Genomic DNA, 16,574 nt, shown 5'->3' with positions numbered 1-16,574 from the left:
ACGGTGACATGCTGCAGGATCAGGCCTAAACTTCCATGGATCCTGATTAGTCACTTCACTCAGTGTATATAGACGATGAAGGGTAAGTTAATGTGGCGAGGTGTGAGAAAAACCTTCGGTTTCATCTATGTGGATTTTTCTAGGGAGCAAAAAGATTCCTGTCAAGAGGAGGTGTCCTTGGACTTCAGCGACAATCAGTGCCACTTGAACAATGCCAGGACCAAAGATTCCCCTGCAGAATGTATCATCTTCTTCATTCAGCAGTATCATGTCACAAAATAAACTACAAGTCCCAAATTGTACCAAAAAAAAGTACCACTTGACCGGTGTAAAAATGTTTTTGTTTTTTTAAATCCACTGTCATCCTCAGGATTCAGATTTATTTTTTAGGTTGCTTTCCATTCTGCCTTCCTTTCTTTCTTGCTTTCTTTTACTCATTTCTGTTTAAAAACCCCGGTCTACTGGAATTCTACAACTACTAGAAGTACCACAGCAGTCATTTTGTTTGCTTATTTGTATATAATTTGGAAAAAATAGATAATATCAAAAAGTATTTCGGAGAATTGGTAAAAACACACCAGGACACTAAATAAAAGCTGTAAAGATTGAATATATTATTGTTTTAAATGAAAAGTTCAGCCTCCTCCAACTACACCAAGAAGCAATGAATGCTGTCAAAAAGGCCAAACAATGAGAAACATAATGTGCTGATATATTTTTCTTTTTATCCTTATTCATAGATAAAGAGGAGAATGTGCTGCATTCAGGGTTGAAATTACTTCCAGGCTAAAAATAAATCACTAATTCTGAAGGGAATTCGGGTTTACGTTTTGCCAAATTTAGGAGTTACAAAAAAAGGCATGTTTCTGCTTAAAGTGGCACTAAACAAAAACAGCTACTTATTCCGTTGGACTCTGCAAAAACTGAATCTTAACAAAGTAAAAAGAACCTTTGTTTTAGAGAAACTGTCATATTTAGAAAGTTTTTAACAGCAAGATGGTTTGAGAAAACATGTCCTAGTAAAAATATGTTTTTCCTAAAATAATAATTCTTGATAAAAACTGCAGATTTTTTTGTTTATTTAAAGATTTTTTTCTTCATATTTTAAGAACTTTTGACTTATTTCTAGCGAGCATGTTTTTGCAGTAAAATAGTTCAAGTTTAAGCACAACGTCTCTGAAATGCATCATTACGATGTAAACTGCTCAATATTAATGTTAATAAATTGAGAAAACTGTGAAAAAAGGAGAAACATTCAATGGTAACATAACTTTTTTGAGACCAATAAGCCTGCAACAACTATAAATCTGTTATTAAAAACCTGTAAAATATACTAAAATGTGTTCACATTTGCGCTAGAATTCAGGATTTCTCCCCTCACTGATGTGGTGCTTTTAGGAGACATCATGAAGACTGATTGCGCTGCACAACTATTTTAGAATTGTATTAATAACAAAACAAACAAAAAGGCAGGCAGCAACATCACAGGAGCCTTTAAAAGCACATCTAATTATTTTCTGCAGAGTTTGAACAACTCAAGCATTTGCAGAAATTGCTAAAGTTGTTTATCCAGTCTTATCCGTGCTCGCCCTGTGTGGCTTCAATTGATTGAGCTCTTTTCATCCTCCCCGGAGTCCCTCCATTCCAACATAAAAATCATGTGTCCCCTGATAATCCTGGTCACTTGTTTCCCATCTTTATCTCCTCTTCAGTTTTTTCTTTTTTTTCTCAAAGTGACCGCTGACAGCCGAAGGCACATGAAAGCCATTCATCATTGTTTCTTTTACATCGGATTAATGTGGGGAAAACAAAACAGCACAGCCATGCACACACATAGACAGGCATACAGCACATGTACCCAACCAGCTCTGGATAAGCTATCAATCATGAATATTGTCATTATTCTGTGTCATCGACGAGGCCCTTTTCTCCTCTCTATCTTCTGTCTTTCTCCTGATCCTTTTTTCCTTTCTCTTGATTCTCCTTCTTGCACGCACACACACACATACAGTCAAAGACAGAGAGAACCATGAATCATAAATCTTATGAATGCCATCTAAAGACTGCTCAGCGCTATGAGAAAGACAGATGATTGATCGACGAGTGTGATGGTGGCAAAAGCGAAGAAGATGGACAGAAGGTTGAGGCTGGCGACAGAAATGTCTGAAAGCGCAGTTCAGAGGTCAAACGCATCAGCGTGCAATATGGCCTAGAGAGGAGAAGATGTTGAAGAGAAGGCGGGGGGGTAAGAGAAGAAGGGGAGGGAGTAAACGGTTGAAGAGGAAGGGAGAGAGGAGGGGATGGGGGATGCTGCCACAGTGAGGCTAAAGCCATAACTCATCTTTTATTAAAAATAATGAAAAAAACTTAATGAGTTAATAATATCTGGAGAAAGAGATAGGGAGTGAGACAGAAATGGAGAAAGGGACAGGAGGATGGAGGAGAGGAAGCAAAAGAAGATAGGGAATGAGGAGGGGAAAAAAATGACACTTAAGAGGGAGAGGAGGGTCAGTGCGTGTCTTATTTCTCTCTTCAGTCGTTTATTGCACTTTTTAAAGTTCACTGAGTATTCATTAGACAAAAAAAGGGGGGACGGTCGCACGGAAACCCCTCGTTCTGCAAATCTAAATCCCAAAGCCTGCTTGGTAATTAAAGGCACTTAACAACCAATTAACAATGATGAGGTAAATTAGCAGGATATTGTTTGCTTTGACTCAGCTCCTGCTTTATCACTGTACTGAAACAGTGGTGAACAAACCTCAGTGGCCTGCGTTTTTCATGTAGGCAAATGACTGATTAATTACTATTAAAACATCAGCATCTTAATGAGCTTGGAAACAATTAGAGCGGTCGTTAGCATGTGGGGAATGGTGGAGAAGAGAAAATGGGAGGGAGCGCAAAAAACAAGAGAGAAATCTTCATTGGGAGGCAATACTGATTAAATGGACGTACGGTCGCACTCATCGTCCAATATCCAAGGACTTATTAAATACATGACATCATCATTTGTCTTTTCCACCATCAAGCTACTTTTCTCCTGCCATTATCTTTCCCCCTTCTTCTCTCCGACTTCCCCAACAATGCCTCTGTTCCATCTCTCATAAAATGCCTTTTTCTTGCTCCTCCATTCCTTTCTCCACTTTCGGCTTTTTTAACTCCCATTTTCTTCCATCCCTCCTTCACGCTTAGGGGGCACAGTCCTGTGAAGGAATTTAATATGCAACTTTTATATGAGAAACCAATCGCATACGTCTGGGTCTATTGGGCTCGCAATCTATCGGCCCGGACGACTAATGCAATAGAGAGAGCCGGGGCTATTTATCACGCGGGGAGCCATCTTTTCCTCTATCTCTCCCACTCTGCCCTCGCTCTCTCTGTCTTTATTCAAGCCCAGATTCCTGGCTGCCACTAAATCAGGCCAACTATGAGCTATGGCTGCCCAGAGGGCATCTCCTCTTTTATAGGAGGATTTGGATTTTGTATCTACTGGTTCCTCAGTGGTCGTTGAGGCAGAGCTAACGGAAGCTATAAACATTCAACAAACAAAGGCAACAACTTAAATGTCCCTCCATCCCCACAGTAATGATTGAGCATGTGGAGAAATATGAAAGTAGGAGGATGAATAAACCTGATGAATAAGATATCAAAGGCATTTACAGTGATGCAGCAAGGACTACAGACAGAAACGGGAAAAAAAAGAGGTTACACGCGCACAGAGACGTTTACATTCAGTCATTAGGAGTTTGAATGTCAAAGCAATACCACGCTTTCAATTATGTTTTTCAACTGCTCAATTCCTCCCACAGAATCACTGGAAACATGCCTTTATTATAAGCTTAGGATGAGAAAAACACTCAGCAAAGCATAAAAATGCATAGCTTTTAATTGAGTGTCACTCTGCAAACTGTGACACATTCAAAATGAAATTTTGATGACATTTATTTGCAGAAATAAAACAAATGTCCGACATTTGCTTGTTCTCCATGTAGAGCTGGGATTCAACCTCTTAAGACCTGGCGTTCACACGTTTGGACATCACGTTTTTGGTTATGTCACCACAGTACTTAATTCTGCTCAGATAGGGCACTGTGACTACAATGTAAAAAAGAAATATCAAACAGGAGCATGGCTTTTAAGAGGTTAAAAGGTCTTATTTGAAGTTATTTTGAGTAAAATCCACAATTCCCACTATCTATCTACAGTATGAACAGGAATAGGAATAGGAAAAAAAGGACCCAAATCATGTTTTTGTCTTTCCACAGTGGTGCTTCAGTTGTAGTTTTTTGTTAATTCTTATAATGTTTTTGTTTGTGCCATCCACCTTCATATTTATTTTAGCAAATTTCTACCAAATCATGGTTTCTTTCAGGAAGTTTCTAGATCATCAAAATCCTTTTTAACCCTTGTGCTATCTTAGATGACCCCACGCTTGCATTGACGTGTTCTCCCTACCATGACAAAGGTGGATAAAGGTGGAAAGATTTCATGTAATCCATGGACACCAGTGAAGATCACAAATCATTGAAGAAAAAAGGTTCAGCGCACTGTCTAGTGGGTTTAGATGACCCAACTCCCAATGTTAACGTGCCTAGGATAGCACAAGGGTTAAGGAAAAGGGCAAATCGTATTTCTATGGCTTCAGTTGTTTATTTTTCCACATGGAGACATTTCAGATGACATTTGGACCCCAGATCATTTAGGAAACTCCATGGATCACTTTAAGGTCATGATGACCTCAGACATTACTGCAAAATATTCAACTTGTGTGCAATTTACGAACACTTAAACCCAGGAAAAGAGCTCTAGCATTGATGTGATGAGTTGTTTATTCAGCTCAGTTGAGCTGTAAGTACACATTTTGTACTACGACAATATTATTTAACTAATATGTATTATCTAAACCGCTACTTCAAAAGTTTCCTGGTAAAAATCAGAAGTGACGGTGTGTGGAGGAGGATGCCCACCTGCAGCAATTAAAATGCCTCAGAAAACCAAATTCATTTCAACAAATTAGCCACATTACTGGCCACTGTGTAATCGCTGATGGCAATTAATAAGAAATTAGTCAAAATCAGCCCTATATTAACATCTCACCCAGGGGCCGCGGCTGGAAATTAATAACCAGAGATTCATCTCTCTTAATGTCTTTCTGGCTCTCCCTCTCTCTTAACACACACGCACACGTGCACACACACACACCTTCACTCACCTATATTATTCATGAACCACCTCTAAGACACCAATTTTCTCTATGTGGATTGTCTCATATGATCCACAATCTGCTCATGTAAGCTAGCCAGCTTCCTCTTTACCAGGGTGTGAAAACCCCCTGAAAGACAGACGTGTGTGTGTGCTTGCATGCGCATATGTGTGCGCATATGTGTGCTTGTGCTGTGACACCAATCAACACATGAGGTCCGGGCACCATAAATGTCAACATACAGATCACAGGACTTTCTTTAGATTTGCTGTATATCTGTGAGAGCTGTACTTTGCATGAGTGTGTTTTAGGTGACACACACACTCATGGGGAGAGGGGACCAAGCCCGCCTCAAGGGGTCCTCACACCAATCAGCAAAGCGCACTAAGAATCAATTAACACCAGTGGGAGGGGGCAGAGGCTATGGCGGTGCACTCGCACAGGAGTGCGGTGCCCGGCGCACGCTGCCACACACATGGCATTGTCTGAGGAGATATCCATCAGATCGCTCTCTGCACAGTATGTGCATGCTTGTGTGTATCTTTGAGCCCCGTCCCAGTGAGCCCCGGTCTCTCATGGTGTGAGGTAGGGGAACAGATTGGGGGTCAGCAGGGGGGTCAGGCCAGGGTCACCCCCCCCCCAAGTCGGAGCTCTGTGGACGTGTGTGTGGAAGAGAATCTGACCACCAGTTTTTTCAGAGCTCACAAGCTGGCAGAAGTGAACAAGATTGATGGTGTTGATTCAAACTACAAATTCATAGTTGCGGCACAATCCACAGAGTAGAAATACATCCACCGGAATTATGAAAGAAGGGACCGAAATGAGTATCTCCCATTTCATACTTCTCTCTTTCGTTGTGTGGCTCTCTGTGGTGTGGGGACAGCTGCTGGCTACATGAAAACCATTCATCACCACATCTTTACAGGAAAACATTGACAGACAGGAGGATGGGGAGGTTTATTGGCTGCCCTGTTTATGGTTTGACAGAGAAAAGTCTCAATTGTGAGAACAGACTGAAAAAAATTGATCAAAAATGGGATTTAAATCTTTGTTTTCCCTCAAGGTAGAATGGAAATCAAAGATATTTCCACAAAGACAAAGATTCGAGGCCAAATAAAGTGATCAAAGAGTGTCTACAATTTCCTCTTCCTCCTTTCTGCATGTTGTCGTCTCCATCTGTTGGCCCCTTGCACTCGTCCGTACAGCTCCCCTCCCGTACTCGTTTCCTCTCCTCCTCGGCTCTTCTCTGGCCTTTCTACCCTGAGGGAGGTAAGGTGATCTCACCGTACTGCTGTAAGTGACTGGTATTAGTCTCCTTCTCTGTCTGTCTGTTTGATCCCGGCACTAATGACTCCACAGGGACTAAGAGCCTGATAATGGGAAATCAATATAGAGAATAGCCCTCTGGATTGGCCTCACTTAGCTCCTGCTCTTTCACGCCTCTCAGCAAAGTGCCTCTGAGTATTCCGGTGCGTGCGAGTGAGGATGGGCGCAGCGCGTGTGGAGAACATCTCTTTAAATATTTACCTGCTCAGAATGGGGTATTTTGTGGCTTGGTTTTGCCGTTTGGAGCCTTGCCGTTTTTAAATGCATGCATGGCTGTGTATATATCTGTGTCTAATCGGTCTCAACACGCCTGGGGCAAGACAGGTGGAGCTGGTGGCATGAGGCTGGTGACCCCCCTCCACCCTGAGGGGCCAGAAGGCCCAGCAAAGCAGGAGGCTGGAGTTGGAGTCTCTGCCAGGCTGCAGAGTACTATGCTGGTGGCAGCTGGTCTTCTGTCACTCCCTCCCTTTGCTCCCCTGCTGGAGCATCCCGCAGGCAGGCAACAGGAGGGGTGAGGAGGTCAAGAGGCAGGGGAGTGCGGATGACACGCACTATAATCTGCTTTTATGAAGTGCAGAGAACACAGACAGAAGGAGACGGGAAACTCAACTCTGACACAATGCAGCTGACTACAAGCAGTAATGAATTAACGCATTAGTGCTACGACCAGGGGCGTTCAAGAGCACTCAGCTGCTCCTAGACATACCCCCACCCCTGTGCTCTCCTGTGCTCCCCATAATCAGTCATATTCACTAAAACAATAAGAAACTAATTAATTGCATCAGTCATTATGTCAACTGGGATCCTTTTTAAAGCTGTACCATCAGCAACTAAAAGCTAAAGAACTTTTACTTAGCAGGATGCAATAGAGGGTAAATCTTACTTTTTAAAGAGGAGAACCAAACTTGCGTTCATTCATCATCATCCCCAAACGATCCCCATTAATGCTTAAACTCTTCCCCTCACGTCTCAGGCTTTCCTCCATCCCGGTTCTACTATATCATCTACATTTGGGCGATGCTGATTTCCCTTTCCCTGCCCCCCTCCTCCTCCTCCTCCTCCTCATCTCCTCCCTCAATTGCTGTCTTTTAACCAGCGTGAAGAAGCAGCCATGCGTTCAACCATCAGACAGCCGAACAAGGTCTGGCCTCACACACACAGAGCCAAAGCAAATTCTTCCTCAATGTTCAGTGAAACAAACGCACCTCAGGGAATCTTCAAATGTCAACATTAGCAAAGGAGGGAAAAAAGTAATAAAAAGAAAGCATGACTTATGCAAGGAGCAGAAAGACAGACTATTTAGGCTTTTTGTGAGAGAAAAAAAGTGCCAACACTTTCTGCAGTCAAACTTTTGCAGTCATCTGTCTTTTGAGTGGATGGCTTCCTATCATGCAAAGCTCATCTGCCTTTTATCCGTCGATCAGATGAATTGTTTCCACACAGAGTCAGAGAACTAATGCTCCAGAGACGGCCCCAGTGAGGATGATGGTCCTGTCCAGTCCCTGATGTGGGATCCCATTGCTCTCTTCTCATCCAACAATCCCACCGAGCATGTCAATAAGAAACTCAATCCCACCCCCTTCCACTCCAGACTCCAGACTCAGACAATGCCACGCAGTGAACATAGTGGAAAAAAAGCACATAAGTGTAAATTAGAATAATCAAGTCAACATGATTTGACTATAATGTGCTCAATAGCTGGATTTACAGCACGCCTTTTGTTGTATGTGGGCTGAGCAGGGAGCAGGCCCTAAAGCTTTGTTTACCCAACTTTAAAATATCCCCAGCCTTGTAAATGCTGTCAGATGGCCCATGCAAGTGTCTTTCAGCTTAATACCACCTATATTAAATAGTTTAAATATTTCATAAGGGCGGGTTTTTAGAGATGGAGGGGAAATCGTTAGCTGCGGTAAAGTTTCATTAACTGGTCCCCGTTTCGCTGCGAGGCAAACTCATCTCTTCTCATTGTAATAAAACAATCTCTGTCTTTCTCTGGGTGCTGCTCTCCACTCATCTGCTTCTCCCTCCTTCTCTTTTACATCATAATAATACACTACATCCCCTTTAAATGCACTATTACTTACCGCTGCCTTTTCATATTGTAACATCACGGGCACTTTAGCGACAATATAAAAGCGTGTCATTCATTATTCAGAGGCAGCCGGCCTCGTCCCCCCTTTTAAAAAGTCAGGCGCGCTGCTGAAATTGATAACAGCGAGGAGACGCGCAATAAAAACGCAGCCCCCGGGTACCGAGCTGCAGCCCAGAACCCCCCGATTATGCAGATCAAGTGGTAATTTCTCAAACAAATCGCACTCTTTCACTCTTTTGTTGTCGTTTCTTTTTGGACTTTTAGAATCATGGTGTCAGCTTTTTTATTGCATATGGAGAGGGTGAAAAAAGGAGGATTGATGTTCTTCTATTGTTCACGCGGGGCTATTGGATTTTTCTGAAACGAAATATTTTGATCTAAACGACATGACCTCCAGGCTTTTGGTATCAATTATGCTGTTTTTTTTCCTCTTGAATGAAAAGGTCCTGCTCTGTCCCCACACCTTCAATAAACCCGCAAAAGTCTTGCGCGTTTGCAGGTAAATTGATGCGTCATAATCGCTCATAATCATTGGATTACAGCGGATTAGTAACGCCCAAACTTTGTGTGTGGCCCCTTCTCCTGACAGAAACAGTCTCACTTTCCGTTTTACCAGACTTTTTTTGTTTTAAACAAACTCCTTGTCACTTATTTCCCCCCTTTTTTTATTTTGTTTTGGGAGAAAAAATAGGAATTTAACTAAAGTGTACTTCTTTTTTTTCCACGACAACAGTTCCAGCATGAGGGAAATGTTACTTGTAAGTGTCAGTAAGAGAATCACAGAAATGTCTGACATGATGACAGCTATAACAGACCAATTCTCCCCCATCAAAAGCCACCGGTGCGCTCACATATGGCAGCGCAAAGCGGCCAACACTCGGACTCTGTCCATATTGCCAAACAAACACCTCAGGCCTTGTCCCATCTCATATTGCTTCATAACATTTTATTGTGAAAGGAAAGGTGTTATTTTTTCTCCCCTTTTAAAAATATATAATAACTTTTATCAAAGTCTCCATGTATTTTTTGGGCGTGAGCAAATGCGCAATTTTTTTATCACCGATTTTTTCCCCCTTATGTCAAAATAAAGTCACATGGTTTTTTAAAAGAAAGAAATTCAAACTATGAACAAATATTCAGCTAATGAAAATGCAATTTTAAGAAAACCTCTTCGTAATAAATTGCTTAAAATATTTCAAAAGCTACCCTGTGTCAATACAAATTAATACGCAAGGAACTAGTTTGGTAAAGTACTGTAATGTGATAGCCCAGAAAGCCACCTGCCGCATCCTAGGCCGACGCTCATTTGTCTGTCCATGAGACAAGTTAGTGGAAATGAGATTACTTGGTCACTTTGGGCACTGCTTACATTGAATCTGAGCGGTTAGCAGTTCCAGAGCCCGGACACTTTATCTGAAGTAGCCCGTGGCTTTCCCTTGTCAGGTCATTTAATGTGGCACTGGCTACCAGAAACAAATAAGGCCACGCAAAGGGTTTGCCAAGCTCAATAGGTGTTGGTGACTCTGCCAGTGCTCAACGCAGCTGCAGTCCTTATAGGACTGTTATGGTTGTCACGTAAGGCACTTTCTGTGCGCAATTACGCAACTAATTGTCGTCTTTAGACCTAATGAAAATATGCTTAATTTAAATACTTTTCCACATCTCAGTTGGTCTAATCGTCTGTTCAAGTGTTTAACAAAAATTACTATAATTATTGGAGCCTTTATTTCAAGAGGCTGACATTTATGCTGCGGAATTTTAAAATGCTCGCAGTTTAAATGAACGAATAAAATCGAAAAATATGTTTACATGTTAAATCCCAAAGCTAAAATGAATAAGATCGACTTCCAAAAAGAAATGTAACCAACATTTTGCTCTCTTTTGCTTCTTTTACTCCTTTTTCAGTCAATTTCCCTTTGAATTTCGTGTCAGACATTACAAACTCAAATGTTTGAGACACTGCATCTGTACCCGGAAAATTCAGAATTAGAAAGGGCATTAATTAAAACTGGTGGTTGTGGGTTTTTTTTTCATCTGAAGCCTTTTTCACATGATAAAAAAAAACCTCATCAAAGTGTGTGCGTAACATATTGTCAGAGCTGCTAAAGCGCCGTTTGGCTCTAACGAGAACAATCACGGCTGAGCAGCAAGGAGAATTGCTCTTTCTCTCCATGTGTCATGTAAATGTCCTCTGAGTTAAAGCACGCTCCTCACTCTCTATTAGACTTACAAGAAAACATTAAATGAAGCACTGACTCACTCGAACGGCCTGAAGATGCCATATCTTACCATATATATAACTTGCTGACACCCGTAGTTATGGGAAATCTTGATTATTGTGCCTAATCGTGGGCCTACCCCCACCAACATTCAATCAGTCACTCCTGTGCCAGCCAATGAAACGTGGAGAGGGATGGAGGAAGGAAGGAGCTGCTAGACGGAGCGTTTTGACGCGCTGAGGGGAGGACAGAGCGTCACATCTCTCCAAACGCCCATCAAACTTTCAGCACAGCCTGTGGAGAGGACCCAGTCCCCACGAAGAGGCCCGACAGAGACAACGGGGACGCGCTGATTCAGGACCTCACGGGTGGACAGCAATGGAGGTTCTTCTAATGATGACTTTTCGTTCAGTTTGACTCTCCTGTCAGTCCTCCTTAAAATATCCCGTACAATTTTCGCATCCTTGTGTCTATAAATCGAAGGATGGAGCAAGAACCGAGTGCACCGAGCCCCCCTCCAAAACCAGTCCACCACGAGCCCATTAGCTTCGGCATCGACCAGATTCTGGGAGGCGGAACGGAGCCGGAGAGCGGGCGCACGCCGAGAAGACTCAGTGGATCCGATCTGAGCAGCGGAGACGTTTATTACAGTTTAGGAAGCCCGGCGGGGGCCAACGCGCCCTCATACACTGCGCTGTCAATCTCCCTGTCCGGCATAATGCCTCAAGTGGAAGCTTCAGATTCATACGGAGAGGGCAGGAGTCTGGGCAGCCGGGGAGTCATAAGAGTACCAGCCCACAGACCCGTGACAGCGCCGGGACCCCCAGCTCCCGTCCAGAACGCTGTTCCTGGCTTTGGAGGGCTGTGCTTCCCCTGGATAGGAAACAGGTTCGCAAAAGACAGGATATCAGGTAGGCCAGGTGGGAGAGCAAGAAAAGTTCTCTCGTGAATATTTTAGAGCATCATGCCGATTATAACTTTTTTTTTCAATAGCAACGGAAAGAAAAAAAAAACCTGCCAGCCTTTTTACAGTCGGGTGAAACTTGGTTGGATCTACTTTGAGCTCAAATTAATTTTTAAGACACACAAAACACTACTTTACATCTTCAGGTAATCACTTATTTCTCAGAATATAACCAAACTCCAGTCTTCTTCTCATCTTTTGGGACTTGTGTTTTTCAATTCTGAATAAACGAATAAAAAACCATCATGTTGGAAAGACTCCACTGCTCAGCTAAACGCTTTCTGCTTGAATTTATTGCCGTGGTGGAAATATTTTAAAAATATGACTCAATATTAAACGAAATGAAAAATACGAACAGCAGTTCCTGGTAAATTATTTTTTTTACAAGTGAAAGAGAAAAATAATTTGAAGTGATTTAATGAAAATTTGAATGAAAAGTATCAAAGTTAAAAATATATTTTCAGACCTGTAATACATTTTATGGATATTAATAATAATGTGTATTAAGAGCTTAAAAGGCCTGCTGTCACCTTATTACCTGAGTTAGAAATGTAAAGTTCAAACCCCCAAGATTGTTTTCTTTCTTCTCACTGATATTGTTTCTCTCTCTGGCCAAATTTATTTGGAAAATTCTCTCAACTGTGTTTTATGTGTGTAAAAGTGTCAGATCCTCAAATTTGACCTTCATGGTCAAACTTTAATCTTAATGAGAAATGTTTTCAGACCTGACTTGCCTCCCTCTTATTCTTTTTTCCCCTGCAGCGGCTCTGGTACCGTTTGCCGTTACGCGTCGGATAGGACACCCGTATCAGAACCGGACTCCTCCCAAACGGAAAAAGCCTAGAACCTCTTTTTCCCGAGTCCAGATCTGCGAGCTGGAGAAACGTTTTCACCGGCAGAAGTACCTGGCCAGCGCCGAGCGGGCAGCTCTGGCTAAGAGTCTGAAGATGACAGACGCGCAGGTCAAGACCTGGTTTCAGAACCGGAGGACCAAATGGAGGTCGGTACAGATTCAGAACGTTATATTTGTAGGACATCTGGGTTTCAGAATACTTTGCTTAGGCAATCTATAGAATTTTACTTTTGAACGTCTTGATTATAAAAATTATGGAGACGCACGGTTACTATTGAGCAGATCATCCTCACGAAACAGAAAAAGATGAAATATATGTCTTAATTTAAAACAAACATAAACATTTTGCATGCAGATTTTGTTTGAGGCCATTTGTCTTATTTTTCAGCTACACCTCATGCGTAAAATACTATAAAATGTTTGTTGTTAATGAATCTATTCGTATTTGAAATGACAACAATTTTTACTCAAACAAATATTTTTGAAGCTGAAATTATATTATAATTAAACACTTCTGTCTTCATATTTATTTTTCTTGTATACGTCTTTTAACTTTTGAGCTTAGAATCAAAATTGAGAGTATTTACGCACAAGCTTCCACTTTTACGCGCATTGGTTTTATTAAATTTCTGTTCGTTTTGCTTGATATGAAGCCACATTTAATGAATTTCTAAAAGTTTCATTTTCATCATCGCACCGTCTTTCAGGAGACAGACAGCAGAGGAAAGGGAGGCGGAGCGTCAGCAGGCCAATCGCCTCATCCTGCAGCTGCAGCAGTCCGCCCTCCAGAAATCCCTTAGCGAATCAGCGGTGTCGGACCCGCTGTGCGCGCACAACTCCTCCCTGTACGCGCTGCAGAACCTCCAACCGTGGGCCGAAGACAGGGAATGAGGAGCACACGCTTTGACTGCATGGAGGGCATATAAATGCAAAGAGGACAGTGGGACTTGGTTTCATTGTTGCTGTAATGATGTGGCCACAAATGGTCACTCCCATTTAAGTGGGTTCGTGAGATGGACGTGAATTGTTGGTGAGTGTGACAGAAAATTGTTCTGTCCTTCAGAACAATTTCCCATCTTAAAAATGGATCTCAGACAAACTTGTTATTAAATTCCATGTGATCCTTTAAATGTCCTCTGCTTGTTCTTATTCTTTTTATTAGAATAAGAGGACAGGTTGTTCTTCAACTGAGTGTTGCGATTAATTCTTCACTAATACAAAATCTTTTATTCTGTGAAAGCTACAGTTGGAGCTGGAAACAATACTGATGAAAACCATCTTCACAGCAGAGTACATGCTTTGGTGTGTGTTCATTATATTTTATATGAATACTGAAGAAATTATCTGGATCTTTTTCATTAGTTTGGTGGTTATAAATGAAATCTAAATTCCACAAAAATATATTTAAGAGAAACCCTGAAATTCTCTTGCACATGTTTCCACAAAACCCCTCTCAAATGATAGCCAGAGTAATGCATTACGTGAAAAAAATGTTATTTTGAGCAGTAAAAGAAATGAATAATAAGATGAAAATAAGGAAGGCTATGATGGGATTGATGCATGTTACTTAAATTATTGGTTTTTACATCAAGGCACAAACTCTTTTTGTAAAATCTCTGTACATTTGTAAATAGAAGTTCAAGAAGTTGTTGTGATTCTTTTATGCTCATCCTCTTTCCGATGTGCAAAAAAAATAAAAGTTTTTAAGTTATGAGGCACAAATGAAAAAGTGTATGACGTAACAATGTTTGAAAGTAGCCAGCATGAGTTAATTTCTTGAAAAGTTTATTGATAAATATAATGATTTTATACAATATTTCAATACACACATACTTTTAATTCTGATGGTTTTAAGTGTCTGTCTGTATGTCTGTCTACCCATCTGTCTTTCTGACTGTTGGCTTGTCTGGGTACAATTAAGAAGAGCTGCAACACAGTTTTTTTTTACTATTATTATCATTATTATTGGTATAACACAGTGAATGACAGCATCAATTTTAGTTTTGCCCAATCCTTAGAATGGCTCTCTTTGAAAACATGGCTTCCTTTCCTCCAAATTCAGTGATAAGGTCTTCTCTCCAGTTTTCATTCATCGCCTCCCAGCATCTGGCTCTCACAGTGAAATGTTGGTTGCTCTGAGTCGAATCCCTTTTAGCAGACAGAGATGAAGTCAGAACTCTGGGTCAAAATGCAGTCCTCCCTGACCTCATGGACAAACTGCAAAACTACACAACATTTTGAGACTAAACATAGCCTTCTGTCATCTGGACACACATATAAACTCATGCACATGCCTGCGTTAATTCCCTGTATTCTCCCTCTTTCTTTTAAATAAAAAAAAAAAATCAACATTTAGGGTCACTTTAAGTGATTACAGCGTTAAATCTAATCAGAGAGGACAGTCAGAAACAGAAACACACAGACAGACACAAGTGATCGAAGACAAGAGGAGAAGAAGCCACAAAAGCAACAGTTAAATATCTTCAGTCGGGTTCTTTACAACATTCACAGATTAACACAGAAACACAGCAGGAGTCAAGAACACTTAGAAACTGGCTGAGCTCATTTCTGCAAACCTTTACAGCTTTGTGTTTGTGTAAAACATTTCGCACTCAGATCCAGATTCGCTGATGTAATCTGATGTCTTGCAGAAACAAGCCGTGGGATTTCATCCAAAATGATCCACGGTATTCTTTTTGCGCATCATTTATCACAGAGGATTTGTAATGGATTTTTTTCAGCAGTTAATGAGCAAAGAGTGCAAAGAGTTCCATTTGTGCGTTACACGTTAGAATGTCAGTCCTGCTTGATGACAGTTGACCCAACAGAGACAGAGAATTTAGTTACGCATCGCCATAAGGGCTCACACAGTTCTGGACAGCAGGAAACGGCCACAACACCAACAAACAAAGGAGATAGGGACGAGGTAGACAGTCACGGAAAGATCATCTGAAGTCTAAAGGAAATTTTCCAAAGCCTTTAAAAAACCTTTAATCATTGATTTGTAACCGATAGATGCTATCTGTACGGTTATCTGAGCAGGTGCTTGTCTCGGTTCTCTTGATTTCGTTTGTCACAAGTTGTTCCTTTTTTGCAGTTTGGTTTTCTCTCATTTCATCTTCTTCTATTCCTCGTCTCTTCCCAGTGTGCTTTCATCTATCTGTCCATATCAGCCATGTTTGTTCTCTAGATGACATTTTCAAAGAGTTGTAGAGATCTCATGATGTTTTCATCCTGTGCAAAGAAGAAATGAGAGCTGGTTATCAGAGATGTTTGATGCCATTATTTTACTGTCCACTAGGGGGCAGTAGAAGCCAATATTGTCTTAGCCTTTTAGACTAATGGCAACACATTCTAAAGATCTAATTAACAGCTGAAATAATGAGACATATGAAGACAGAAGGGTATTAACATGGAGAGAGTAAAAGAGTTTTGATTGATTGTCTTGATTGTGCCAGTTTTTAAATACACACTCTTGAATTTGTCAAAGCATGTCAGTGATGCCAAAGGCATCAACAACCTTTTTTCTGATTCGTGGAAGGAACAGTCCTTTTTAATAGCAATGCAGACCTATTGGTTTAACTATAACAAATAAAAACAATTGTACCTCTTGACATGAAAGGATGAATTCATCAAGTGTGACAACACCATCTCTGTTTTTGTCCATTTTCTGCAATTAGAGGCACATGTGGCAACACTGACATATTTCCTTTGAAAGAATACACACACACCATTCCTAACAATATATTTGATTCAACTTCAATGACTGAAGGACATGAAAATAAAACTGGTACCTGAAAGAAAGCGTCCACATGCTGTTTGGGAGCATCCGTCTTCAAGACAGGGTAGGTAAACTTCCCCATCATGTCATATATTGCTCGAACAATGTCCATCATTTCCTGTGAAACGGCAGATGTACA

At 41.2% G+C, this 16,574-nt stretch overlaps 2 protein-coding genes across 5 annotated transcripts in view; one reads left to right on the top strand and one right to left on the bottom strand.

Moving 5' to 3' along the window:
- Window positions 1–11,178: 11,178 nt before the first annotated feature.
- Window positions 11,179–14,383, top strand: tlx3a (T cell leukemia homeobox 3a). Of its 2 annotated transcripts, none has more exons than XM_020706555.3 (3): window positions 11,179–11,748; window positions 12,564–12,801; window positions 13,362–14,383. In XM_020706555.3, exons 1-3 carry the CDS (start codon window positions 11,322–11,324, stop codon window positions 13,543–13,545), a joined length of 849 nt encoding a protein of 282 aa, XP_020562214.1. In that variant the 5' UTR covers window positions 11,179–11,321; the 3' UTR covers window positions 13,546–14,383. The 2 variants fall into 2 exon arrangements, with proteins under 2 accessions (XP_020562214.1, XP_078809689.1); XM_078953563.1 differs by having other exon boundaries at window positions 11,179–11,757.
- Window positions 14,384–14,422: 39 nt separating this feature from the next.
- The window catches only part of kcnip1a (Kv channel interacting protein 1 a), a 36,467-nt gene continuing 34,315 nt past the window's right edge, over window positions 14,423–16,574 (bottom strand). For all 3 annotated transcript variants that reach the window (XM_020706556.3, XM_004073250.4, XM_011480124.4), the window contains exons 6-8: window positions 16,449–16,553; window positions 16,262–16,324; window positions 14,423–15,888 (exon numbers count right to left, since the gene is read on the bottom strand). In XM_020706556.3, the coding sequence (XP_020562215.1) occupies window positions 15,841–15,888; window positions 16,262–16,324; window positions 16,449–16,553 (216 nt within the window). In that variant the 3' untranslated portion in view covers window positions 14,423–15,840. The remainder of the gene's footprint in view (window positions 15,889–16,261; window positions 16,325–16,448; window positions 16,554–16,574) is intronic.

This window comes from Oryzias latipes, chromosome 10, assembly GCF_053564925.1.
Source record: "Oryzias latipes strain Hd-rR chromosome 10, Olatipes_Hd-rR_3.1".
Taxonomy (NCBI): Eukaryota; Metazoa; Chordata; class Actinopteri; order Beloniformes; family Adrianichthyidae; genus Oryzias; species Oryzias latipes.
Note: the sequence above shows the minus strand (reverse complement) of the source record. Positions and strands in the feature narration are given on the sequence as shown.

Excerpts from the sequence above, each read along its gene's own strand:
- tlx3a (XM_078953563.1), top strand. The coding sequence starts at position 11,322 with ATGGAGCAAGAACCGAGTGCACCGAGCCCCCCTCCAAAACCAGTCCAC. Across the intron at positions 11,758-12,563 it reads CAGGATATCAGGTAGGCCAG|CGGCTCTGGTACCGTTTGCC; the intron begins GTGGGAGAGCAA and ends TTTCCCCTGCAG. Across the intron at positions 12,802-13,361 it reads AACCGGAGGACCAAATGGAG|GAGACAGACAGCAGAGGAAA; the intron begins GTCGGTACAGAT and ends ACCGTCTTTCAG.